At 38.2% G+C, this 21,243-nt stretch overlaps 2 protein-coding genes across 2 annotated transcripts; both read right to left on the bottom strand.

Annotated features, from left to right (window-relative positions):
* Window positions 1-1,230: 1,230 nt before the first annotated feature.
* LOC104108143 (peroxidase 3-like) lies at window positions 1,231-3,059 on the bottom strand. Its single transcript, XM_009617128.4, has 4 exons — window positions 2,685-3,059; window positions 2,359-2,556; window positions 2,052-2,211; window positions 1,231-1,886 (listed from the first exon to the last, which is right to left on the bottom strand). The coding sequence occupies exons 1-4, from the start codon at window positions 2,976-2,978 to the stop codon at window positions 1,468-1,470; spliced, it is 1,071 nt and encodes a 356-aa protein (XP_009615423.1). The 5' UTR covers window positions 2,979-3,059; the 3' UTR covers window positions 1,231-1,467.
* Window positions 3,060-16,218: 13,159 nt separating this feature from the next.
* On the bottom strand, window positions 16,219-16,590 carry LOC138892136 (uncharacterized). The gene has a single exon (XM_070175832.1). It carries the CDS (start codon window positions 16,588-16,590, stop codon window positions 16,219-16,221), a length of 372 nt encoding a protein of 123 aa, XP_070031933.1.
* Between the last annotated feature and the right edge of the window lie 4,653 nt (window positions 16,591-21,243).

Here is a 21,243-nt window from a genome sequence, read left to right on the forward strand (position 1 = left end):
TCCTCACCCACTGTTTCACAGCTTTCATTGATGACGTTCATGAGGTTGGCTGGGATGTCACTTGTTATTCTCGTTCTTTCTTCTCGGTTACCTGCCATGTAGAGTTTTTTATGCACAAAGAAATGAGATCTTGGGTTTTGTGACGTTTGTGTCTCGTGTTAGTTGTACACCAAGAGGAAACTAAAAATTTTAACTAAGGAATCCCTACAGACGACGCCAAATTATTTAACCAAAAATATAAATCTTGGTTCAAATAATTAAATTTATATAAACAAAGGTTAATACTAGTTAATAATAATATTCTTAGATTTTAATATTAGAAAAAGCAATTAACAGGTGTTTATGCGGACAGTAAAGGAACCACGTGATAAATAATCTGAAAAACCAAGAACAGTGGTGTAGCATATAATATTCGATATGCATTAATAAATAGCATTTAAGTAGATAAGGGGAATGATTCAATCAATAAATGAACCTTCCGCCTAACAATGATTGAAAAACAAATCTTTGAATAATCGAGGATTTCTCGGATCTGGAGGTAAAGTGTAAATAAGAATTTCAGTGAAAAGTAGATCTTTGTATCGAGTGAAGACCGAATCTTTTTATCAAAGTGCTTTTCTTACAAAAAATCAATATCCCCCCTATCATTGTTTTTTCTTCTATTTATAGGGGACATATACTTCCAAGAAACCCTAAAAGTACAAGTGTGGAGAATATCCAAGGAAATATTCTCTTTAATATCTTATCTTGAAAACTAGTCGTTTCTGCCCTATTGAACGTACTCAATCCTTGTTGACATCTTGACTACGACTTTCATCGACTCTTCGACCGCGGGTCGTGCAGCTTCTCGGACCGTCTTAACAAGTGATAGCTTGAGGATTCTTCCGTAATGTTATTTCTTTAATATTTTCTTTAATATCCTTTCCCTATTGAACGTACTTGACTTGAGGATTCTTCCCGTAATGCTATCTCGCTCTGAATATTCTAAAGGCGAATTTTGACCATACAATACGTACTTCATAACAAGCAAGAATAATCATCGTTGCTTATTGAAACTCCTCAATTGACTTATAAAAAGAGAGAAAAAAGGAAAAAGAAAAAGGAATACACACTGGAAATTCACGATGTCCGAAAAAAAGTAGGTTTTCATTATTCTTTTTTCATTTCTTCTGTTCTTTTTTCCCTTAATTATGCAAAAAGTGGATGTTTAAAAGGCTAAACAAACTCCAGTTAGGAATGATACCATCATTTTCAGTTTCTACAAGAGCTCTTGACATCATATATAGTTTATTTAACAACCATCAAGTTACAAAATTGAACAGAATTAATAAATACAAAAGGAATATGATGAAAAAAAAATACAAAAAGGAACATGATACATATTGGCCCAAATCATCTTCACAAAAGGTTCGTACAATATCGTAAGCCGTAGAACCAAAAAAAAAAACAATGAAACAAAGACTACTCTTAACTATTCACAGCCGCACAGTGCTTCCTAATTTCACCAGCAGAGCCTGTCTTAACTTCAATTCTTCCCATTTTCTCCATTGCCTGAGCAAATTCAGTATAGAACTCTTTGAGTGATCCCTCGACGAGTTGGTTGACGTATGACTTTGTTGTAGTACTTGTTGTCAAGGCAGCATCAGATTGAAAGAGTCCTCTCCTTTTGAGTAGAAGCTTGTAATAGCTAAGATCAAATGTCCTGATACTCCCCGGGTCCATCTCAACTTTTGTTGTGTTATCATTGAGTGATTTACATTTTTTGGCCTTAAGGTTAGCTGCATATTCACTGTCTAGAGATGGATCTTGAGTACCAAAAGTTCCAGTGAAATTATATAAACGTGTTGAAAATGATGAGCAATGAGAGATTCCAATGGTGTGAGCACCTGAAAGAATTATATATTGTCCATGAAAATTTGTTAACACCTATATAGTGGCGACACAGGATTTTGCATAAGCAGCATCGATACACTTAATTAATTACCTCACTTGGCAGACAGTCAGGGGATAACGAGAAGAAGTGATAAGTATTTGAATTAGTTTTGGCTTACCTGATAATAGAACCAAGTCTTTGAGGTCAAGGCCCTTCTTAGCAAAAGAAGACTGGAGACTAGATAAGTTATTGAATGGAGCTGGAATATCTGTGGTTTCAGAAGCGTCAGAGATTCTTCCATCTCTTCTCCCAGTTGGCACATTCCAATAAGGGCCTCCCTATCATGCCCAAGAAGAAGATGGTCATAATAATTAATTGAAAATGAATGGTTAGAAGTATTAATCTATATAAAATGTATATTTGTGTAAATATCCTAAATGGTTAGGAAGAGGTTGGGAATTAGATAGGTCAAGTTCTTGGCTTACAGTGACCACAACAGAGTCTCTAGTAACCAATGCAACGATATCAGCACAAGAGACTACTCCAGGACATTCAGCTTCAACTACTTTCTTCACAGCATCAATGAAATCAAAGCCTCTCAGTGTTTGATTAGGGATTGCCACTTTTTCGGTCTGGCTTCCTGTACTTGATGTTGAATTCAGGAGCACTGAAGCATCACAACCCTGCAAAATCGCAAATTAACGCCACCCAAAAAAGGAGAAAAGATCAAAATAAGCATAACTACTATGCAATTGTCAAATGATATATTCAAGTGAAACATAACAAGACATATATAGTAATTAATAATTACCCTGACAAAGCAATCATGGAAATGCATTCTAATTAAGGCAGCAGCAAGAGATGGAGCATTTGGAATGTGATTCTGGACATAGTCTTGAATAGTCTTCTCTGCTTTTGGACAGCTCTTTGCATAAAAGTTTGGTTGCAATTGAGCATCGTTTGATCCTAGGAGCCCTAGAATACACATCAATATTAAAGGACACAAATAGCCTAATGTAGCCATTTTGTTTCTAATCCTCAAAAGGAGATTTTTTTTTTTTTTTCCTTTGTTGAATTTCTTGACACACATCAATTCCAAGAACATCTGAGTTTTTTTATAAGCACTAAGCTAGGCTTACCAAAGCTGACTAACATGTGCGCATATTAGTACTGCTCATCCTTTTCTACATGTTTGTTTGATTAATTAGTTACAGTCTGTCTCCTTTTGTACCCATTCAGTAAGATTCATATTTCATAATCATATGGACCGACCTTTCCTTTTCTATACATAAATACTCTTATTTGATTTAGTTAAAAAAAAACGTAGGAATTAATTCATGACTGTATGTCATATTAGAGGTGGAGTTAAAATTTAAAGCTTATATGTTCTGGATTCTAGTCTTATTAAATTATTGGATTCTAAATTAATAATTTGTACGTTGTATTCAATGAATTTCTTTAGTCATATACATGGTTTGGACTAACGTAACTGGGCTCCGTCGCACCCGTAACTTAAAGGCTAGCTCCACCCTTAGTCATATATCCAACAAGGCCGAAGAATCAGTGACTGCACCAGAATTTAGAGAGCATGCACAACTAATCCAGAATTTAGACGACATGAGTTCTGGATGAATATATTAACTCGATACTACTATATATTTGTATTTCGCAAAAACATGATAAAAACGAAATCTTTGTGTTTGTGCTTTTCTTTGTCCCGCTAATTATTTTTTGCTTTTAATGGCTGCCATTATTGAAAAGTAGATAAAGCCACCTGCTCCTGGAGCTATATCTATTTGGGAGGTCCAAGTTCTATCAGTAAACAGGAACTAATAAGTAATAATATACCTGCTACCACAGTTAGCAGCCGGACAGCTTAATTATCTAATATTCTTTTGGCATGTCCACATCAATACTATTAAAACTGCTTTGCTACTTGTTTTCTTTCAAATTAATTCAGTGAGATCAAATGTTTAATACAATCAAGTAGCAAAATAAATGTAGAGATCAATCCAATAATGACTATTTGCAAGTCAAAAGACAATTCTGTTTTAAGAAATTGGAACATGGCAGTAGTTGATAGAAACTTCACCACAAACTAACAACTTTTAATTGTAAATTTTCAAGAAACTAATTTCTTCTTTTCAGAAGACCCCAATTAATTCTCATAAATAATAGGGTCAATAATGCAAAGTTTATTTTCTTTGTTGTAATTTGTAAATCTAGGTTGGGGTGGGGCTGGGCGGTCACCTCCATGTTTCTGTTGGATTTTGCGTTAAAAGTCAAGAACTGAGACTGTTGATGCATGTGGCCATGAACAAGGATATCGAGGCAATAATAAAGTCCCTAGTCAGAGTCACCTTAATTTTGTTTTTTCCCTTCCTTTTATTTCACTATTTTGGTCTGATTTCTTTGGTAGAACTATAGCTTCCATTTCTTCAAATGGCAACTGTAATTTCTTATTACTATGAAGAAGATAACACAAACGCAGAGGAGACTCGTGTGCCTACACAAACGTAGAGGATACATTATGAAACGTCATGTAACAACAATCCAAACAAGTTATTTACGCTTATTGAATTAAAAGAGAAAACTATACTAAACCGTAAACATAAAGACTAATGTGCCTACACTTATTAAATTAATTAAAAGATAAAACTATATTAAATACTAGGTAAATGTGGCAATTACTACCAAATTCTAAATTTATTCGATATTGAGACTCTAAGAGAGATTTTACCTCAAACAAAAAGATATCTTCATTTGTGTTGTATTGATAAAAAATGATTTTGAGACATGGACATATCAACCATCAACACGTGGCAGATATTGTCTAATCAACTCTAGGTCAAACTGGAAGAAGTAATTATCTCTACATCACGGTCAGACGGTGTTAATCCAGAAGTAACCACCCGAATTTTTGAAAAATGATGGATTTTTCGGAAAGTATGTGAATGTATGAATAAGGTATCTTTGAATAAAAAATTAAGTACCCAGACGCAACAATTTAGAGTCTCCGGATAAGAAGGCCAATATACCAGCATTTTCTGAGAAATCCGAGAGTCAGTATTAATTTAGCAATTGCGGAATTCACCATTAACACAGAAGTTATAGATCTTCATACATAATGAAAGGATCAAATAAATGTTCATTAAAGAGGCGTGATTCAAGAAAATGGCTACTAGAGATTATTCCTATAAGTTTCACCATTAGGCTTCATTTGAAGACAGAGAAAGTACATCCTGAATTATCTCATAGAGATCAGATAATATTATCCAGAAGTGACCATTCGGAGTCTCTGGAAAGTCAAGTGTCTAAAGAGTTTGCACTAATTTCTTGGCATTAATTCCTTATGACGACTTTTATTTTTTCACATTTCGAGTCCTCTCATAGATTTATTTGATGATTTATGACTTGCGTGCACGGTCTGTGTCATTTTTCGGAAAAGTTTATGTGTAAAATTTTGAAGAAAATATAATTTTTGACTTAAAATGAGGTTAGAGTTGACAATAGTCAATATTTTTTGATAAATAACCTCGGATCGGTATTTTGACGCTTTTAGTATATTCCTATGATATTTTTGGACTTGTACGCATGCTTGGTTAGGGTCTCTAGTGACCCGAGGGTGTTTTGGCGCATATGTGAAAGATTGAAAAATTTGGTTTAAAACTTGAAATTCTTGAGTTTTGATGATCGATTCTTGATATTTGATGTTGTTTTGATGATTTGAATGAGAAAGCGAGTTTGCATGATATTAATACACTTATGTGCATGTTCGGATTGGAGCCCGAGGGGCTCGGGTGAGTTTCAGATGTATTTTGCTTGATTTTGGAACTGCTGAAGCAAAGGAGCTGCTGTTGTGAGTTTGCAGGTCTTGCTTGCATTTGTGAGGACCAGAATTCAATTGCAAGTCTTGTATTTGCGATGTTAGGCTCGCAAATGCGACATGGAGTGGGAGACTAAAGACTTCGCTTCTTCGAAGAAGTTATCGCATTTGCGAACTGGTGGGAGGCTGCATTTGCGATCTTGGAGTCGCATTTGTGACAACTGAACTAGGCAAGCAGCATCGCATATGCAAAGATTTGGCCGTATTTGTGATGAAGGGGTCCTTCAAAAATGTGAAGGAATGTCGCATTTGCGAAAGCTGGGAATTGTGGCACTGATCGCATTTGCGATCAGTGGTTTGCATTTGCTGACACCGCAATTGCGAAGTTCACAATTACGATACCTGTAAATAGGTAACAGTGGAAAATTTTGGGACTTAGATAATTTTACATTATTTTACAACCCTAAACTCTCTAGGGGCAATTTGTAAAGAGGATTTTCTTTACAACATCATTGGTAAGCAACTTTAACTAGTTTTTGATCAATTTCAATTACTTATCCATGAATTTAATCACCAAATCTATGAGTTTCAAAGTAGAAATTAGGGATTTTGGGTAGAATTTAGGAATTTTTTAAAATTGAGATTTAGACCTCGAATTGAGGTCGGATTTCGAAACAAAACCAGTATGCGGGCTTGGGTGTGAATGGGTAATCGGTGGTCCGAATCTGAGATTTCGACCACATTGGCCTGGATTGACTTTTGTTGACCTTTTCAATAATGGTCAAGATTGTACCTTTTTTATTCGTGGGTAGTTTTTGAAAGCTTATTTTGAATTGTTTGAACACTATTTGGCTAGATTCAATTAGTTTGGAGGCTTGTTTGAAAGGAAAAAGTCGTAGTTAATAGTTGATTGTGTTCCAGAGAGAGGTAAGTCTCGCGGTTAACTTTAACTTGAGGGAATTAGGACTTGTTTGATCTATTTTCTACATGAATTATTTGTGGAATGGTATATATGCAAGATGACGAGTGTATATGTACTGTCATAGGTTCAAGTATACGAGGTGGGGTTATTAATCAATATGTTATCATTTATTCCATGTTATATCTTGTTACATGCTTTGATTCCATGAGATGATGTTATTCTGGGGCCTTCTGTTAGTTGACCTTCTGGTCCTGTTGTTGTGAGTTCACCTCTTTTCTCTATATTTCTGTTGTCATCTATTTATTATCTATATATATTTATAGTGAGTGTCTTGTCATAGCCTCGTCACTATTTCGTCGAGGTTAGACTCGATACTTACGGAGTACATGAGCTCAGTTGTACTCATACTACACTTCTGCACTTTTTGTACATATCCCAATATGGGTCCTAGCGGCGCATAGTAAAGATTGCTCGGGCCTGACCTATCCAGGAGACTTGAGGTAGAGCTGCACATCGCTCAAATACCCTGAAGTCCCCTTCTTATCTTGTTTACTATCTATTTTGTTTCGGACAGTTGTATTTTATTTCAGACTTTATTTTGTAGCATTCTAATCGCTCATATACTTGAGACTCCGAATTTCTGGGATTATCATAGACAACATTGCTATGGATTTATTATATGTATTTTAGAATATTTCAGTGTTTAATTCTTAATATTTTGCTTTTAAATTTTTAAACTAGTTAATTCCTTAGCTAATGTTGGCTTGCCTGGTAAGCGAATGTTAGGCTCCATCACGGCCCCGTGGTTATATTTTTGGGTTGTGATAAGTTGGTATCAGAGCACTAGGTTGCCTAGGTCTCACGAGTCATGAGCAAACTTAGTAGAATCTTGAGGATCAGTACGTAGACGTATATACTTTTTTTCTAGAGGCTATAACGCTTTAGGAAATTTCACTTTTTTCCTTCTCTATCATGCGACTTTATTCTATCGCTGAGTTTGAACCATTTTTCTCTTAATTTCTCGCAGATGGTGAGGACACGTACAACTTCCACAACTGATCAGGAGCCGGAGCCCCAGGTTGCAGCCACTACCAAGGGTAGGGGCCAGGGTCGAGGTAGAGCTAGAGGCAGAGGTAGAGCTCAGCCAACAACACGCACAACAACACCTATTGTCGAGCCTCAGATCGAACATGATGAGGAGATCCTTGTTCCGACCACACCGGTTGGACCAGCTCAGGTCCCAGAGAGGTTTATTGCTACCCTAATGCTTCAGGACACCTTAGTCCGCTTGGTTGGTCTTATGGAGAGTGTGGCCCAGGCCAGTGTGTTCCCTGTGGCACCAGCCGTCTTTCAGGCTGGGGGAGGAGCCTAGACTCTCGCTACCCATACTCCAGAGTAGTGGTGCTTTTAGTGGGTTCCTCGTCTGGAGGCAGGGGTTCATTTGGTAGAAACAATCCTATCAGGCTGGTTCAGTTAGCACTTCAAGTGTCTCATAGTGCTTCAGGTGGTCACGGTGTGTATGGGTGTCATTTTGAGAAGTTAGTATTCAGTTCACCTTTAGCTCCTATCAGTGCACCACCGCTATAGAGTTACTATAGTGGTCATTCGGGTTATCAGGGACATTTTCAGTCTTAGTAGCAGTAGTTATGCCAATCGACAAGTTTCTTTGAGTGCGAAGATGCATGACATATCAGGACTAGATTGAGGAGCAGCAAGCCACAACAGAGTGCTCGTGTCATGATTTCGGCACCGGTTGCTCCACCACCCGTTCAGCTAAAGCTTGTGGTGGAGGTCAAGTAGCCAAGGTGGTGGTCAGGCATCTAGAGGTGGAGGTCAGTCGGTGAGAGGTTGTTCGACAGGTAGAGGTCATATTGGCAGGGCTCAACCCCTTAGCTATGCATTTCCAACTAGACTTAAGGCGCAGTCGTCTGATGCAATCATCACATGTATTATTCCGGCCTGTCATAGAGATGAATAAATTTTATTTGATCTGGGTTCTACTTATTTGTATGTGTCATGCTATTTTGCTTCATATTTGGATATGTCTCGTGATTCTTTAAAAACTCCTGTCTATGTGTCTATACCCGTTGGGGATTTTATATGGTGGACCGTGTCTATCGCTCTTGTATGGTCACTATTGGGGGCTATGATACCATGATTGATCTTCTGTTGTTGGATATGGTGGATTTTGAGGTTATTTTGGGTATGGATTGGCTATCCCCGTGTCACACTATCTTGGATTGACATTGTCGCGCCCCGTTTTCTTACGAAAGTGGGTTTCGATGAGTGACAACTCTTTTAAATGGTTATTAAAAGATAAGAGTCTCCACTTAATGATTTTAAGGTACGTTAGGGAACCTATTTGTGAATTCAGTTTGACTAGTCTACGTCAACAAAGATCGGGTAAGGGCTCAAATTACCTCAAAGAGAAGGTGTTAGGCACTCTTTGAGGTCCATAACTATGGGTCCCGGTCGAAGTTTAAACTATGTGGTATTATCAGATTACAATTGTCCTAAGTGATCATATAGGTGAAGAAAGACAAGGAATTTAAAGGTTCTATTGTGAACAACTGTAAAGGAAATTAGGAAAAAATCAAACTATATGGGTGACTAATACAAGTCTTTGGAGGTTACAAGGTACAACTTGATTAGTCTATATTTTATGACTAAGTGTTAACAATTAATATATAAAAGAAAGGGGGGGGGGGAGGGCTAAGTTTTTTAGCCTAAAGGATCATTCTGTGCAACATAAATAATACTCCGCAACTCCCTCAAGGTAGGGGTTGCTCATATTATTCAGCGAACACATACTATCATCTCCTTTTACCCAATTACTATGTTAAAGTTGTTTACTTAAATGCTCTTTAATTCAAGTCTAGGTCGTGTCCTATGCGTGCACTATTCGCCCCATGCCTATGGTCCAGGAGGCTTTGGACCTACTATTAGGTGGTTCTAGACTCTACTTAAGATGCTAAAAAATGATAAAACTAGCGCACATTCAAAACATATAGGACTTCACATAACTGCAATAAAAGGCTCAAGTTAACCCCCACACATAAACAGCGGTTGCACGCGGCAGATTAGGCAGTAGACAATTTCAGGAATATGAAGCCTTATAGTCGTTAAGTACTATAGGCATGGTTTCTAGGTGATTCTGATTTCCAGCATTATACAGGTAGCATTGTAACTTTAGGCTAACAGATTTGCATACTAAAGGTATTACAAACCTATAGGCATGACATCTACATTGTGTGTGCAGTGAGGCAATAAGGCTGTTCGAAAGCTCAAGATTAACGACGTTTAATTTATAGACATGCTGTCTAAGATGAGTAATAATATCCTATAGGCAAGATTTTTAACGGTTGACAATTGAAATTGATTTTTATTAATACTTTATCCCTATAAGCATGTCATCTAAGTGTGGCGATACAATGAAGCAACAAAGTAATTGATTAGTTGATTAAGATCCTATATCATGATATATAGATGAGCAGTGTGCTAAAAGCAATAGGAGCGACTGATTGATTTATTAGTTGAAACCCTATATACATGGTATCTAGATGAGTATCAATGGAAGACAGTATCAATTACTTAACGCGATCCTATATGCATGATAACTAACACATAGCAATAGAGCAAATTGGGCAAATAACCAATGATGTTAGAATCCTGCATGCTATCTAATAGCGTATAGAAGTGGAGCATGTAAAGAAGTGAAGCACTTAAATTCTTATAGGCACGCTTTCTATCAGTGTACAGAAATAGAGCATATCAAACATGATAACAAATAAAGCACTTAGACCGTTTAAGCATGTTATCTATCCTTTTATGCAAGAACAGAGTACACCCGTTTCTCCCAATTTCACTAACTCCCCAATTGTTTGTTTACAAATCATTACAAGCCCAAAACAAAGAATACATGCTCAAATATTACAAACTAAAACGAGTACATGCCCAATAAATAGAGCAGGCCCAAGGGAGAATAATGTAGCAATGTCGAGGCCTTCGATAAGCTCATTCTTCGCACAAATAGCAAACCCAGATCTAGGAACACCCCAAAACATTAGAGTGTATTAGTTGCATGACTAAAACTTAGACACGGGCCCATACCATTATTGAGGGGGGGATTGACTTACCCAGCAATGCCAACAAACGAGTAACAAACTATACATGGGATTAATTAAATAACTTTTGAAGTCTACACACTGAATTCTCAAGGCTATAACTAACAGCAGTTCTCCCCAAAGCATATTGACAAGTTCATAAGGCATACATAAGGTAGGTTCATGCTTGCATTTTAGAAGCTAAGGTGATAGGATTGACCATCATACGATAACAAACTACTTCAAGTAAAGTTTCAAAGAAAAGCATAGTCCAGAATTAGCATAAAGAACTTCCGACATGAAAGTTTTATAGAATCATAGATAGGAAACCAATAGAGTAAAATCCTCACATGAAGATTTCTAGCATGAGAACCTAATGAAAATGGCATAACCAAACATGTTGGTGGATGTAGTCTACAAACACACATTAATTGAGCACGAAGAGACTCGAACATGCTAAATACCAGTCATAACACAAAAGCTTAAACAACACCAGAACTTATAGTATACAAGGATACCTTAAGAACATGGATTATTAGACTACACACAGGAGAAAAGGCTTGATATTTCATTGTTTGCCTTGTAAGCCATAGGTGGGACTAAAAAACATAGGATAAAACAAGGCATGGAACACACATTAAAGTTCACAATTAGCATGGAAATACATTTTGGCTAACATAGTTGAGAAATGACTTTAGTAGAATATTAAGTTATACACGAATGATCCAACGAGAACTAGAACAAATGAACTAGTCTATCACAAGAATGCAAAATAAGGTAGGGATATCATCTCAGGACGAGCAACGGGTATAAACATTCAGACACATAAAAACACACTAGGCTAGACACGCTCGAGGTAGTGAGAATCATTCATGCTGAACACATACAACATGCATACATCGGGGGCAGAAATTAGGCAAGTTCAGAGGACAGAAAAGTTCAGTGCCATGAAATAGAAGGGTAATACAGTAGCATATTGGTTCAAAAAAGTTTATGTTTCATAGATGTACAGACCATGAACGTAAAAGTAGGAGAATGAAATTTCTAGGGCCAAAGACACTTACTAGTTATAGAGGAACAAACAAACAAATAAGAAGAAACAATCCTAGTAATACTCCAATCCATAGTTGGACACGAAACATTCTGTACACACAAGCTAAATCTATTATTATTCTATCAATCTACTTTCTATCTTTTGCACATGATTGTTCTTACCAACGCTTCTCGAGAAGCTAAGTCCATAACAAGACGTGTATTTTTCTTTAAGTTATTTTAATAATATAATTTATGTTCTTATTTTACTATATTTTTGGATCAAATTAATTCACATGCCTATAAGATTTTCAGGTTGTCCTTTCACCTTTGGGACAGACCTTGAACAGTGTTTAGCATACAAAGTCAGTCTTTTGGACCCCGGGCAGTTCTCGCACTGTGAAAGGGCAACAATCAAATTCTGATGGCCTTGGCTTTCAGCTGGCCAAGGTCTCAAAATAAAAAAATAGTATAATGAGTGAGAGTGAGAAAGCAATAGCAGTAGTTTTAAGTGGTAATCATTGTAGTAGTCATTAAGACTTAGAGGGGGAGCGGTGGAAGGGGTTTATATAGTAGTTAAATCAAACAAGTAAAAAAGGAAAGAAAATTAAGCAAACATAAACAAAGAAATAAGGAAAATACACATGCAATCAGTAAGGTAACCAGAAAGGAAGTAAATCAAACACCAAACCCTAGTTAGGGTTCGATGCTTAAAATCGGCCAATTGGTATGAAGAATCTGGCCTTTCTTCATGTATATGGACGAAATATTGTCCAAATCTCCAAGATTGAGGTGGATTCCCGTTCGATCTAGAGATGGTACTTGCAAAAATTGGGCAAGTACCTAAGTAATACCATAAACGCGTGACCAATAGCGGAGAAACTTATATATGGTAAGCATATAATGGTGGAATCCCATTATCAATGGGATTAGGAGAGGGATTAATTGTAAAGTATAAGCTATTATTGCAAAAAATGTGTAAATAGATCAAAATTATAAATGCAATCATATGAATTGAAGTAAAAATGTCATAAAACATATATGTGGGTGTAAATAATAAATTTGGATAATTAATTTATCATAAAATAATTTGAAGGGGATAACTAATAAATATTTGAACAATTTAAATGCGAGAAAATCATTGTTAAAGCCTTAAACAATTACGGAAAATTATAGAAAATACTTATATGACTCTTGTAAATTGGTGGTGATGCAAAAATAATATTTTGAAAGTTTATATGAGGGCAAAATTGGTTACCAACAACTTTCCCTCTTTATCAGAAATGATGAAAGAGTTGTCGGATAAAGAAAATGATGACCAATTTTGTCCGAAGTGAGTGAGGATGATTTTGTTTTTTGAAAAAATGGGGGGCCAAACCCTGGTTCCTGAGTTGCCTACATATCCCTCGTGTTACGGGAATCAGGCCGTGTGTAGTTCTGGATTCAACGGTGAACAGAGCCAGTGGAGTTATTGTAAGAAGGTCATGCATTTCAAAGAATTTTCTGGATAGGATAGTGTCATAAGTAACAGATAATTTCAGGTGGGGCTATAAATGCTAATTTGAACGTTATGGATGTACAAGACAAGTGTTTAAGCGGTTACGTGATAGAAATGATCAATTGCTGGTTATCAGTTACATTTGACGTAATCAAGGGATGTGAATGTTGTCAACAGAAATCGGAGCGAGAATTGCTCATGTTTGTAGAACAGTTACCTCCCGAGTTACCTGCAAAACTTAAAACACGATGCACGCGAATATATAGGATTATTGCGGAAATTTAAACATGATACAGATTCCCTTCGGACCATGAGAGTTGTCTTTGGACAATGAGGATGATGTCCTTAGACCATGACGTCCTGGGCCATGAAGCGTATGACAAGGGATTCACAGGACATAGAATGGTGTCCTCTGACCATGAGGATGGTGCCTCTGGACTATGACAACTTTGAATAATGATGTGCAGTTTTGAGAGATCCTTAGGCCATGGAATGATGTTTTCGGGCTATGGGGATGATGCCTTCAGACTATGATGCTTTCGGACAATGTGGCGATGTTTTAGCCCGTGAAATGCACTGATACATTGATATTGATTTCATGACAAATGGAATAGGTGATGCTTAGTCGTATGCGAGAATGAGACAAGGCAATGCTTGGCCTTATGCAAATGATGGAGACAATGCTTTGTCTCATGCAATGTAATGAGGGCAGTGCTTAGCCCTATGTAAGGGAAGGAAGTGCTTAGTATTATGCAATAATGGAGGCAGTGCTTAGACTCATACAATATAATGGAGACAGTGCTTAGTCTGATGCAAAAGAAGGCAATGTTTAGCCTTATGAAAAAATGGAGGCAGTGCTTAGCCTCATGCAATGTAATGGAGACAATGCTTAGTCTCATGCAAAGGAAGGAAACATTTAGCCTTATGCAATAATGGAGGCAGTGCTTAGCCTCTTACAATATAATGGAGACAATTCTTAGTCTCATGCAAAAGAATGCATCGATTAGCCTTATGCAATAATGGAGGCAGTGCTTAGCCTCTTGCAATATAATGGAGACAGTGCTTAGTCTTATGCAAAAGAATGCATCGATTAGCCTTATACAATAATTGAGGTAGTGCTTAGCCGCATGCAAATAATGGAGACAATGCTTAGTCTCATGAAAAGAAAGGCAGAGTTTAGCCTTATGTAATAATGGAGGTAGTGCTTAGTCTCATGCAATATAATGGAGATAATGTTTAGTCTCATACAGAGAAAGGCAGCGTTTAGCCTTATGCAATAATGGAGGCATTGCTTAGCCTCATGCAATATAATGGAGACAATGTTTAGTCTCATGCATTGAAAGGTAGCAGTTAGCCTTATGTAATGATGAGGGTAGTGCTTAGCCCCTATGCAATGTAATGAGGGCAGTGCTTAGCCCTATGCAGGAAAAGCAACGATTAAATGTGAGAGGGAAAAGTGGTCCTTAGCTTGACGTGTTTGTGCTTGGCCACTTCTGTCAGTGTGACGATGGTGATCTTATTGTAGGTATATATTTGCGGGCACTTGTTATGTCCATTGTTCCTGCATCCAAAGAAATATCATGAATTTTGTGTGTGTGTGGGAGGGGGGGAGGGGAGGGGAGGGGAGGTCGGTTTGTGCCTTTGATTCCTCATGCGCCTTTTCTCCTTGTCTTGATACCTTGTTTGAGTCACCCTGGGTAGCATCTGGCTGTTACAGAAAATGAAATTTTCGAAAATATGCATTTGTGATAAATCATTTGAAAAAAATGCAATTGCTTAAAATATATGATGATGCATAAAACAAATAATTTTTTGAATTGGAGACCGACACGTCTAGAGACATTGCAACCTTCTCAACTTAGAATTTTGAGGACCCTCCTCAAAATTGTGCCCCAGTTTAAATACATACTTCCGGCAATGCAATTCTTGGTGATCTTTGACGTAATGAGATTGACAACATTCGACATCTGGCCCCAGTTCCTGACTGTAAAAGAGAATGAAAATTTTATTATGATGTGACCGAACACACATGGCTGCCTACATATCCCCTCTTAAACGTGAATCAGGTCAAGCGTAATTCAGGTTACATCAAAGAGAAACTGCAAACATAATCTTAAGCATAATATCTCGTGACTGCATCTAAATTGATAGGTTTTGGCCATATTTCTCCATCGATTTCTTCAAGTATGAGCGCTCCTCCTGTCAATACTCGGTGAACCATGTAAGGGCCTTGCCAATTAGGTGAGAATTTCCTTTTTGCTTCGTCCTGATGTGGGAAGATCCGTTTCAGCACCAACCACCCTAGTCTGAATTGCCTTGATCTAACATTTTTGTTGAAAGCCCTTGCCATTCTATTCTGGTAGAGTTGATCGTAACTCACTACGTTCCTTCTCTTATTATCAATAAGATCCAGTTACTCATACAGTTCCATACCCATTCCGCATCGCTAAGCCCGGCCTTTCGTATGATTCTTAGGGAAGTAATCTCTACCTCAGCAGGTATAATGACTTCAGTACCGTAGACCAGCAAATAAGGTGTTGCCGCAGTTGAAGTACGAACTGTAGCCACCAAAATGAACCTATGTCAGCTTGAAGCAGTGGGTTCAATTGGTCCAATGACATCCATGCCCTAGGCAGAGAAAGGCAGGGTGAACTCATTGCATTGAGTTCGTTGGGTGGCGCTCGTATCATATCAGCATGTACCTAGCACTGGTGGCACTTCTATACATACTTGATGCAATCTGTCTCCATAGTCATCCAGAAATACCCCGCCCTTAATATCTTCTTGGCCAGAATGAACCCATTCATGTGAGATCCGCAGGTTCTGGCATGTATTTCTTTGAGTAATCTGGATGCCTCCTTGGCATCGACACATCGCAGCAACCCCAAGTCAGGAGTCCTTCTATACAGAATTCCTCTACTCTGAAAGAAATGGTTGGCCAATCTTCGGAGCATGCGCTTCTGACTATGTGTAGCATTCTCTCGGTAATCTCCTTTCTCCAAATACTCCTTGATATCGTGAAAACCATGGCTTTCCATCAAACGCTTCTTCGACATGAGCACAATAAGCTGGCTGATTGCGAATCTTTATCGGGATAGAATCAATGAAATTCTTGTCTGGATGCTGTATCATGGAAGACAAGGTAGCCAGCGCATCTGCGAACTCGTTCTGAATCCTCAGAACATGTTTGAATTCTATCTTTGTGAACCTCTTGATAAAATCTTGTACACAATGTAAGTATGGCAATAGTTTAGTGTTCTTAGTAGCCCACTCTCCAAGTAGTTGATGTACTAGTAGATCTAAATCTCCGATCCCCAACAACTCTTGAACAGTCATGTCGATGGCCAATCTGAGTCCCAAGATTCAAGCCTCATATTTTGCCATATTATTAGTGCACGAGAACCTGAGCTTTGCGGATAACGAATAATGTTGACCGATTTCTGATACCAAAATAGCTCTAATGCCCACTCCTTTGAGGTGGCTGCTCTGCAAAAAAAAATCCTCCAACCATCATATGTTGCGGAAATATCTTCACCTATAAACGACACTTCCTCATCGAGAAAATACGTCTTCAATGGTTCGTACTCTCCGTCTAGGGGATTATCTGCCAGGTGATCGGCCAATGCTTGCCCCTTAACTGCCTTCTGAGTCACATAGATGATGTCGAACTCACTTAGCAATATCTTCTACTTTGCTAACTTACTCGTAGGCATGGGTTTCTGGAAGATGTATTTTAGTGGATCCATCCTTGATATGAAATATGTAGTGTACGCACAGAAATAATGTCTCAACTTCTGGGCTATCCATGTCAAAGCACAATATGTGCACTCTAGCAAAGAGTACCAAGACTCGTAAGGTGTGAACTTCTTACTTAGATAATATATTGCCTGCTCTTTACTCTCAGTTTCATCGTGTTGCCCCAGGACGCAACCAAAAGCTCAGCCCAACACAGACAGATACAACATCAAATGTCTTCTTCGCTCTGGTGGGACCAACACGGGCGACCTAGATAAGTATTCCTTGATTTTTTCAAAAGCCTTTTGACATTCTTCGGCCCAGCTTGTCGCAACATCTTTCCTCAACATATTGAAGATTGGATCACATATCACCGTTGATTATGCTATAAAATGGCCGATATAATTGAGGCTCCCTAGAAAACTCATCATATCCTTCTTGTTCTTTGGCGGTGTCAAGTTCTGAATATTTTTGATTTTTTGACGGGGTCTAGCTCAATACCACGGCAATTGATGATAAAACCCAACAACTTCCCGACAGGGAGTAACCTCCCGGCCAGTCGTATTGAGAATTTAAATCTCGTCCGGTGGCATAAGGCCCTGAGCAGCTTCGTATTATGTGCCTTGACTTGCGTGCATGGCTGAATTCAGTTACTGGATAATTCAGAGTGATTTGGGACACTTAGTCCCTAAAACGGAAGCTTAAGTCTTAGGATTTTGACTGTAGTCGGAACTGTCTGAAGACGACCCCAGAATAGAATTTCGTAGGTTCCGTTAGCTCCGTTGGGTGATTTTGGACTTAGGGACATGTCTGGATTGTGTTTTGGAGGTCTGTAGCTCATTTAGGCTTGAAATGGTGGAAGTCGAATTTTTGGAGATTTTGACCGGTAGTGGACTTTTTGAAATCGGGGTCGGAATGCGATTCCAGAAGTTGGAGTAGGTCCAAAATGTTGAATATAACTTGTGTACAAAATTTGAGATCATTCGGACGTGGTTTGATAGGTTTCGACATCGGTTGTAGGAATTTGAAGTTTCAAGTTCCTTAAGTTTGAATTGGAGGGTGATTCATGATTTTTGGTGTTGTTCGATGTGGTTTGAAGGCTCGACTAAGTTCGTATGGTGTTATAGGATTGGTTGGTAGGTTTTGTTGAGGTCTCGAGGGCCTCGGGTGAGTTTCGAGTGCTTAACGGATCAAAAGTTGGATTTGTGTTGCTGCTGAAGTCTTCAGGCATCTGTCATTTTTGGGGTGTGTGATCGCACGTGCGGAGAGGCAAGCGTAGAAGCAGATATGGGATGTGTGGTCAGGGGTCGCAGGTGCGAAGGGAAATGCCGCATCTGCGATGCCCGCAGAAGGACCCGCAGGCGCGGAGGATATCGTAGAAGCGGATAATAGTCCGCAGGCGCGCACACGCACGTGCGGCCCTTTTTCCGCAGAAGCGGACCCTGCCCTCTTAAGTCATTTCCGCAGGTGCGGCATTGCAGGTGCGACCCAAGGTCCACAAATGCAGAATAACTGGGTAGAAAAGGGGCAGATTCGAGGGTTTGAAGTTCACTTCACAAATTTGATTGAGAGCTCGGTAGAAGGCGGAATTTGGAGAGATTTTCAGAGGAAGTTGTTGGTTAATGATTCTTAACTCCCTTATGGTTATATTCCACTAATCTATGCTTGAATTCATCGTTTAAATTCGGATTTTAGTAAATTTGATATGGTTAGATTCATGAGTGAATGAGCTTTTGTATTTTGCGACTTTTACCCGATTCCGAGAAATGGGCCCCATAGGCGATTTTTGAGTTAAATTTTGGAATTTTCGTTAAATGTTGATTTCCTTAATTGGATGAGTTTATTATTGTTGTATTTATGATACGTAATTTCTTTTGGCTAGATTTGGGCCATTCAGAGCCGGATATTCGTGGAAAGGACATTCTTACGGATTGATTGAGCTTGACTCGAGGTAAGTGTCTTGTCTAACCTTGTGTGGGGAAAACTACCCTTTAGGATTTGAGTCATCTATGTTGATTGTAGTCTGTGTACGCGAGGTGACGAGTAAGTGCTCGGACATATTTGTGGAAAGTTGTCCTTTTAGGGTTCTTATGTCCTTATATTCACCGTGTATGATGTTGTTTTTGATACGTTTGAATTCCTATTTGCTAGTTTCACCTCTACATGCTTTGATTAGAGATAATTACTTTAGGATTCACTCTTACTGTCTATTTGACCCTTATTTGACTTAACCAAAGATTTTGCCTCTTCTATCGTTGTGCTATATTTTTCATAACTGCTTATCTTAATTGAAATCATTATTTTCTCATCCTATAATTGTTTAGTCTTAATTGGAGTTATGATTATTTTCCGATGCTTATCCTTACTTGAATTGTTGAATATTCCTCGTAATTGCTCAACCTCAAAAAGAGTTTAGATAACCTATATCTTAGTTGACTTGCCATTATTTAGAATTATTTGACTCGTGTTAGCTTCTTATTGTTGACTTTGAATATTGTGGAATCGTTGACACATTTTTGTTTTGTTTTCCCTTATTAAGCTGTTCTCCTTGTGCCTAGCATTCTTTACTGTGGTTATTCCTTGTGAATGAGTTCTACCGTTCTTGTGATTTAAATTCTTGAGTTGATTTGCTCGTCGTACTTTGCACTTCTGTCATTGTTGCTTTTGTACTCGTTGTGGTTATGTACGAGATTTCTGTCATGTTATCGTTGTTATATCTGTTGTTTGCGCTGCATATTTAAATTGGGACTACGGACGTATTCCGGTAGATCCCTTAGCACTGCATTTTTATTTTTGGACTACAGACATATTCCGGGAGATCCCCCAGCACTGCATATTTATTTTGGGACTACGGACCTATTCAGGGAGATCCCCCAACACTGCATGTTTAAATTGGGACTATGGACGTATTCTGCGAGATCCCCCCATTTTGCATATTTACTTTGGGACTACAGACGTATTCCGGGAGATCCCCTAACACTGTATATTTATTTTGGGACTACGGACGTATTCCGGGAGATCCCCCCCTCCCCCGTACTGCATAATTAATTTGGGACTACGGGACGGTATCCCGGTAGATTTCCCCTGTGGTTATATCTGTGTTCGGAGTTGCTAATCTTCCATGCTTAGGTGTCACAGGGTGACTTATACTCGAAGGATATTACTTGAAAAGTTTATATTTGAAAAGTATTTATCTTGAAGGAACTATGTTTGAAGATATTTATTTGAAAGGGTTATACTTGAAAAGTATTTATCTTGAAAGAACTATGTTTGAAGGCTAATTATTTGAAAAGTTTATATTTGAAAAGTTTTATCTTGAAAGAACTATGTTTCAAAGATATTTATTTGAAGGAAGTATATTTCAAAAATAATATCTTATTGGAAAGGATTATATTCTAAAGACCTCAATTTAAAAACTTACGGGTGAAAGTTTACACTTGAAGGATTTGACTAATTTATTGGGGTTGTTGGATGAGACCTAATGTGAGAACTATTGAAGCTGCTGAGTTACTACTTGCCTTTACTGTATTGTTATTTTTGGATTTGGGTTGTGTTTTCGTTCATTCTTGTGTGTCTTATTCTGGTGTTCCGCTGTTACTTCCTGTTTTTCCTTCCTTATTGCAGTTGCTATGTCGTTAGCCATATCGCGGGGTCCTTAGATAGATGTCATGTTGTGCCATCCCTATACTTATGCTTGTTCAGTTTATTAGACAAGTGGGTGTCTTGACTAGTCCTCGTCACTACTTCATCGAGGTTAGTCTTGATACTTACTGGGCACCGCTGTGGTGTGATCATGCTACTCTTCTGCACAATTTTTGTTTTTGTGCAGACCCATGTATTTGTTCGTTAGCTAGCTATGTGGACTGTCGCTGCGGAGACTCAAGGTAAACCTGCCGCTGCGTTCGCAGGTTTCGGAGTCACCTTCAAGTTTTTGTTTTGCACTGTTTATTCTTATTTCTGGACAGTTGTATTTAGAAGGTTTCTAGCAAATACTCTATAGAGCTTATGACTTGTACTATCGGTTTTGGGAATTGTAAGAGATTTCTATTTATTTTGTTAGATGTTAATTAAATAATGTTGTTTCAATTAATGTTAGGCTTACCTAGTTGTAGAGACTAGGTGCCGTCACGACGTTACACAAAGGGAAAATTGGGTCATGACATAGGGACTCCAATAGCATATTTTGTAGGATTCAACTTCAAATTATATTTCCGAAGCCGGTCGAAAAACTTCCTCAGGTCTGCTATGTGATCC

The sequence above is a fragment of the Nicotiana tomentosiformis genome, chromosome 5 (genome assembly GCF_000390325.3).
Source record: "Nicotiana tomentosiformis chromosome 5, ASM39032v3, whole genome shotgun sequence".
NCBI lineage: Eukaryota > Viridiplantae > Streptophyta > Magnoliopsida > Solanales > Solanaceae > Nicotiana > Nicotiana tomentosiformis.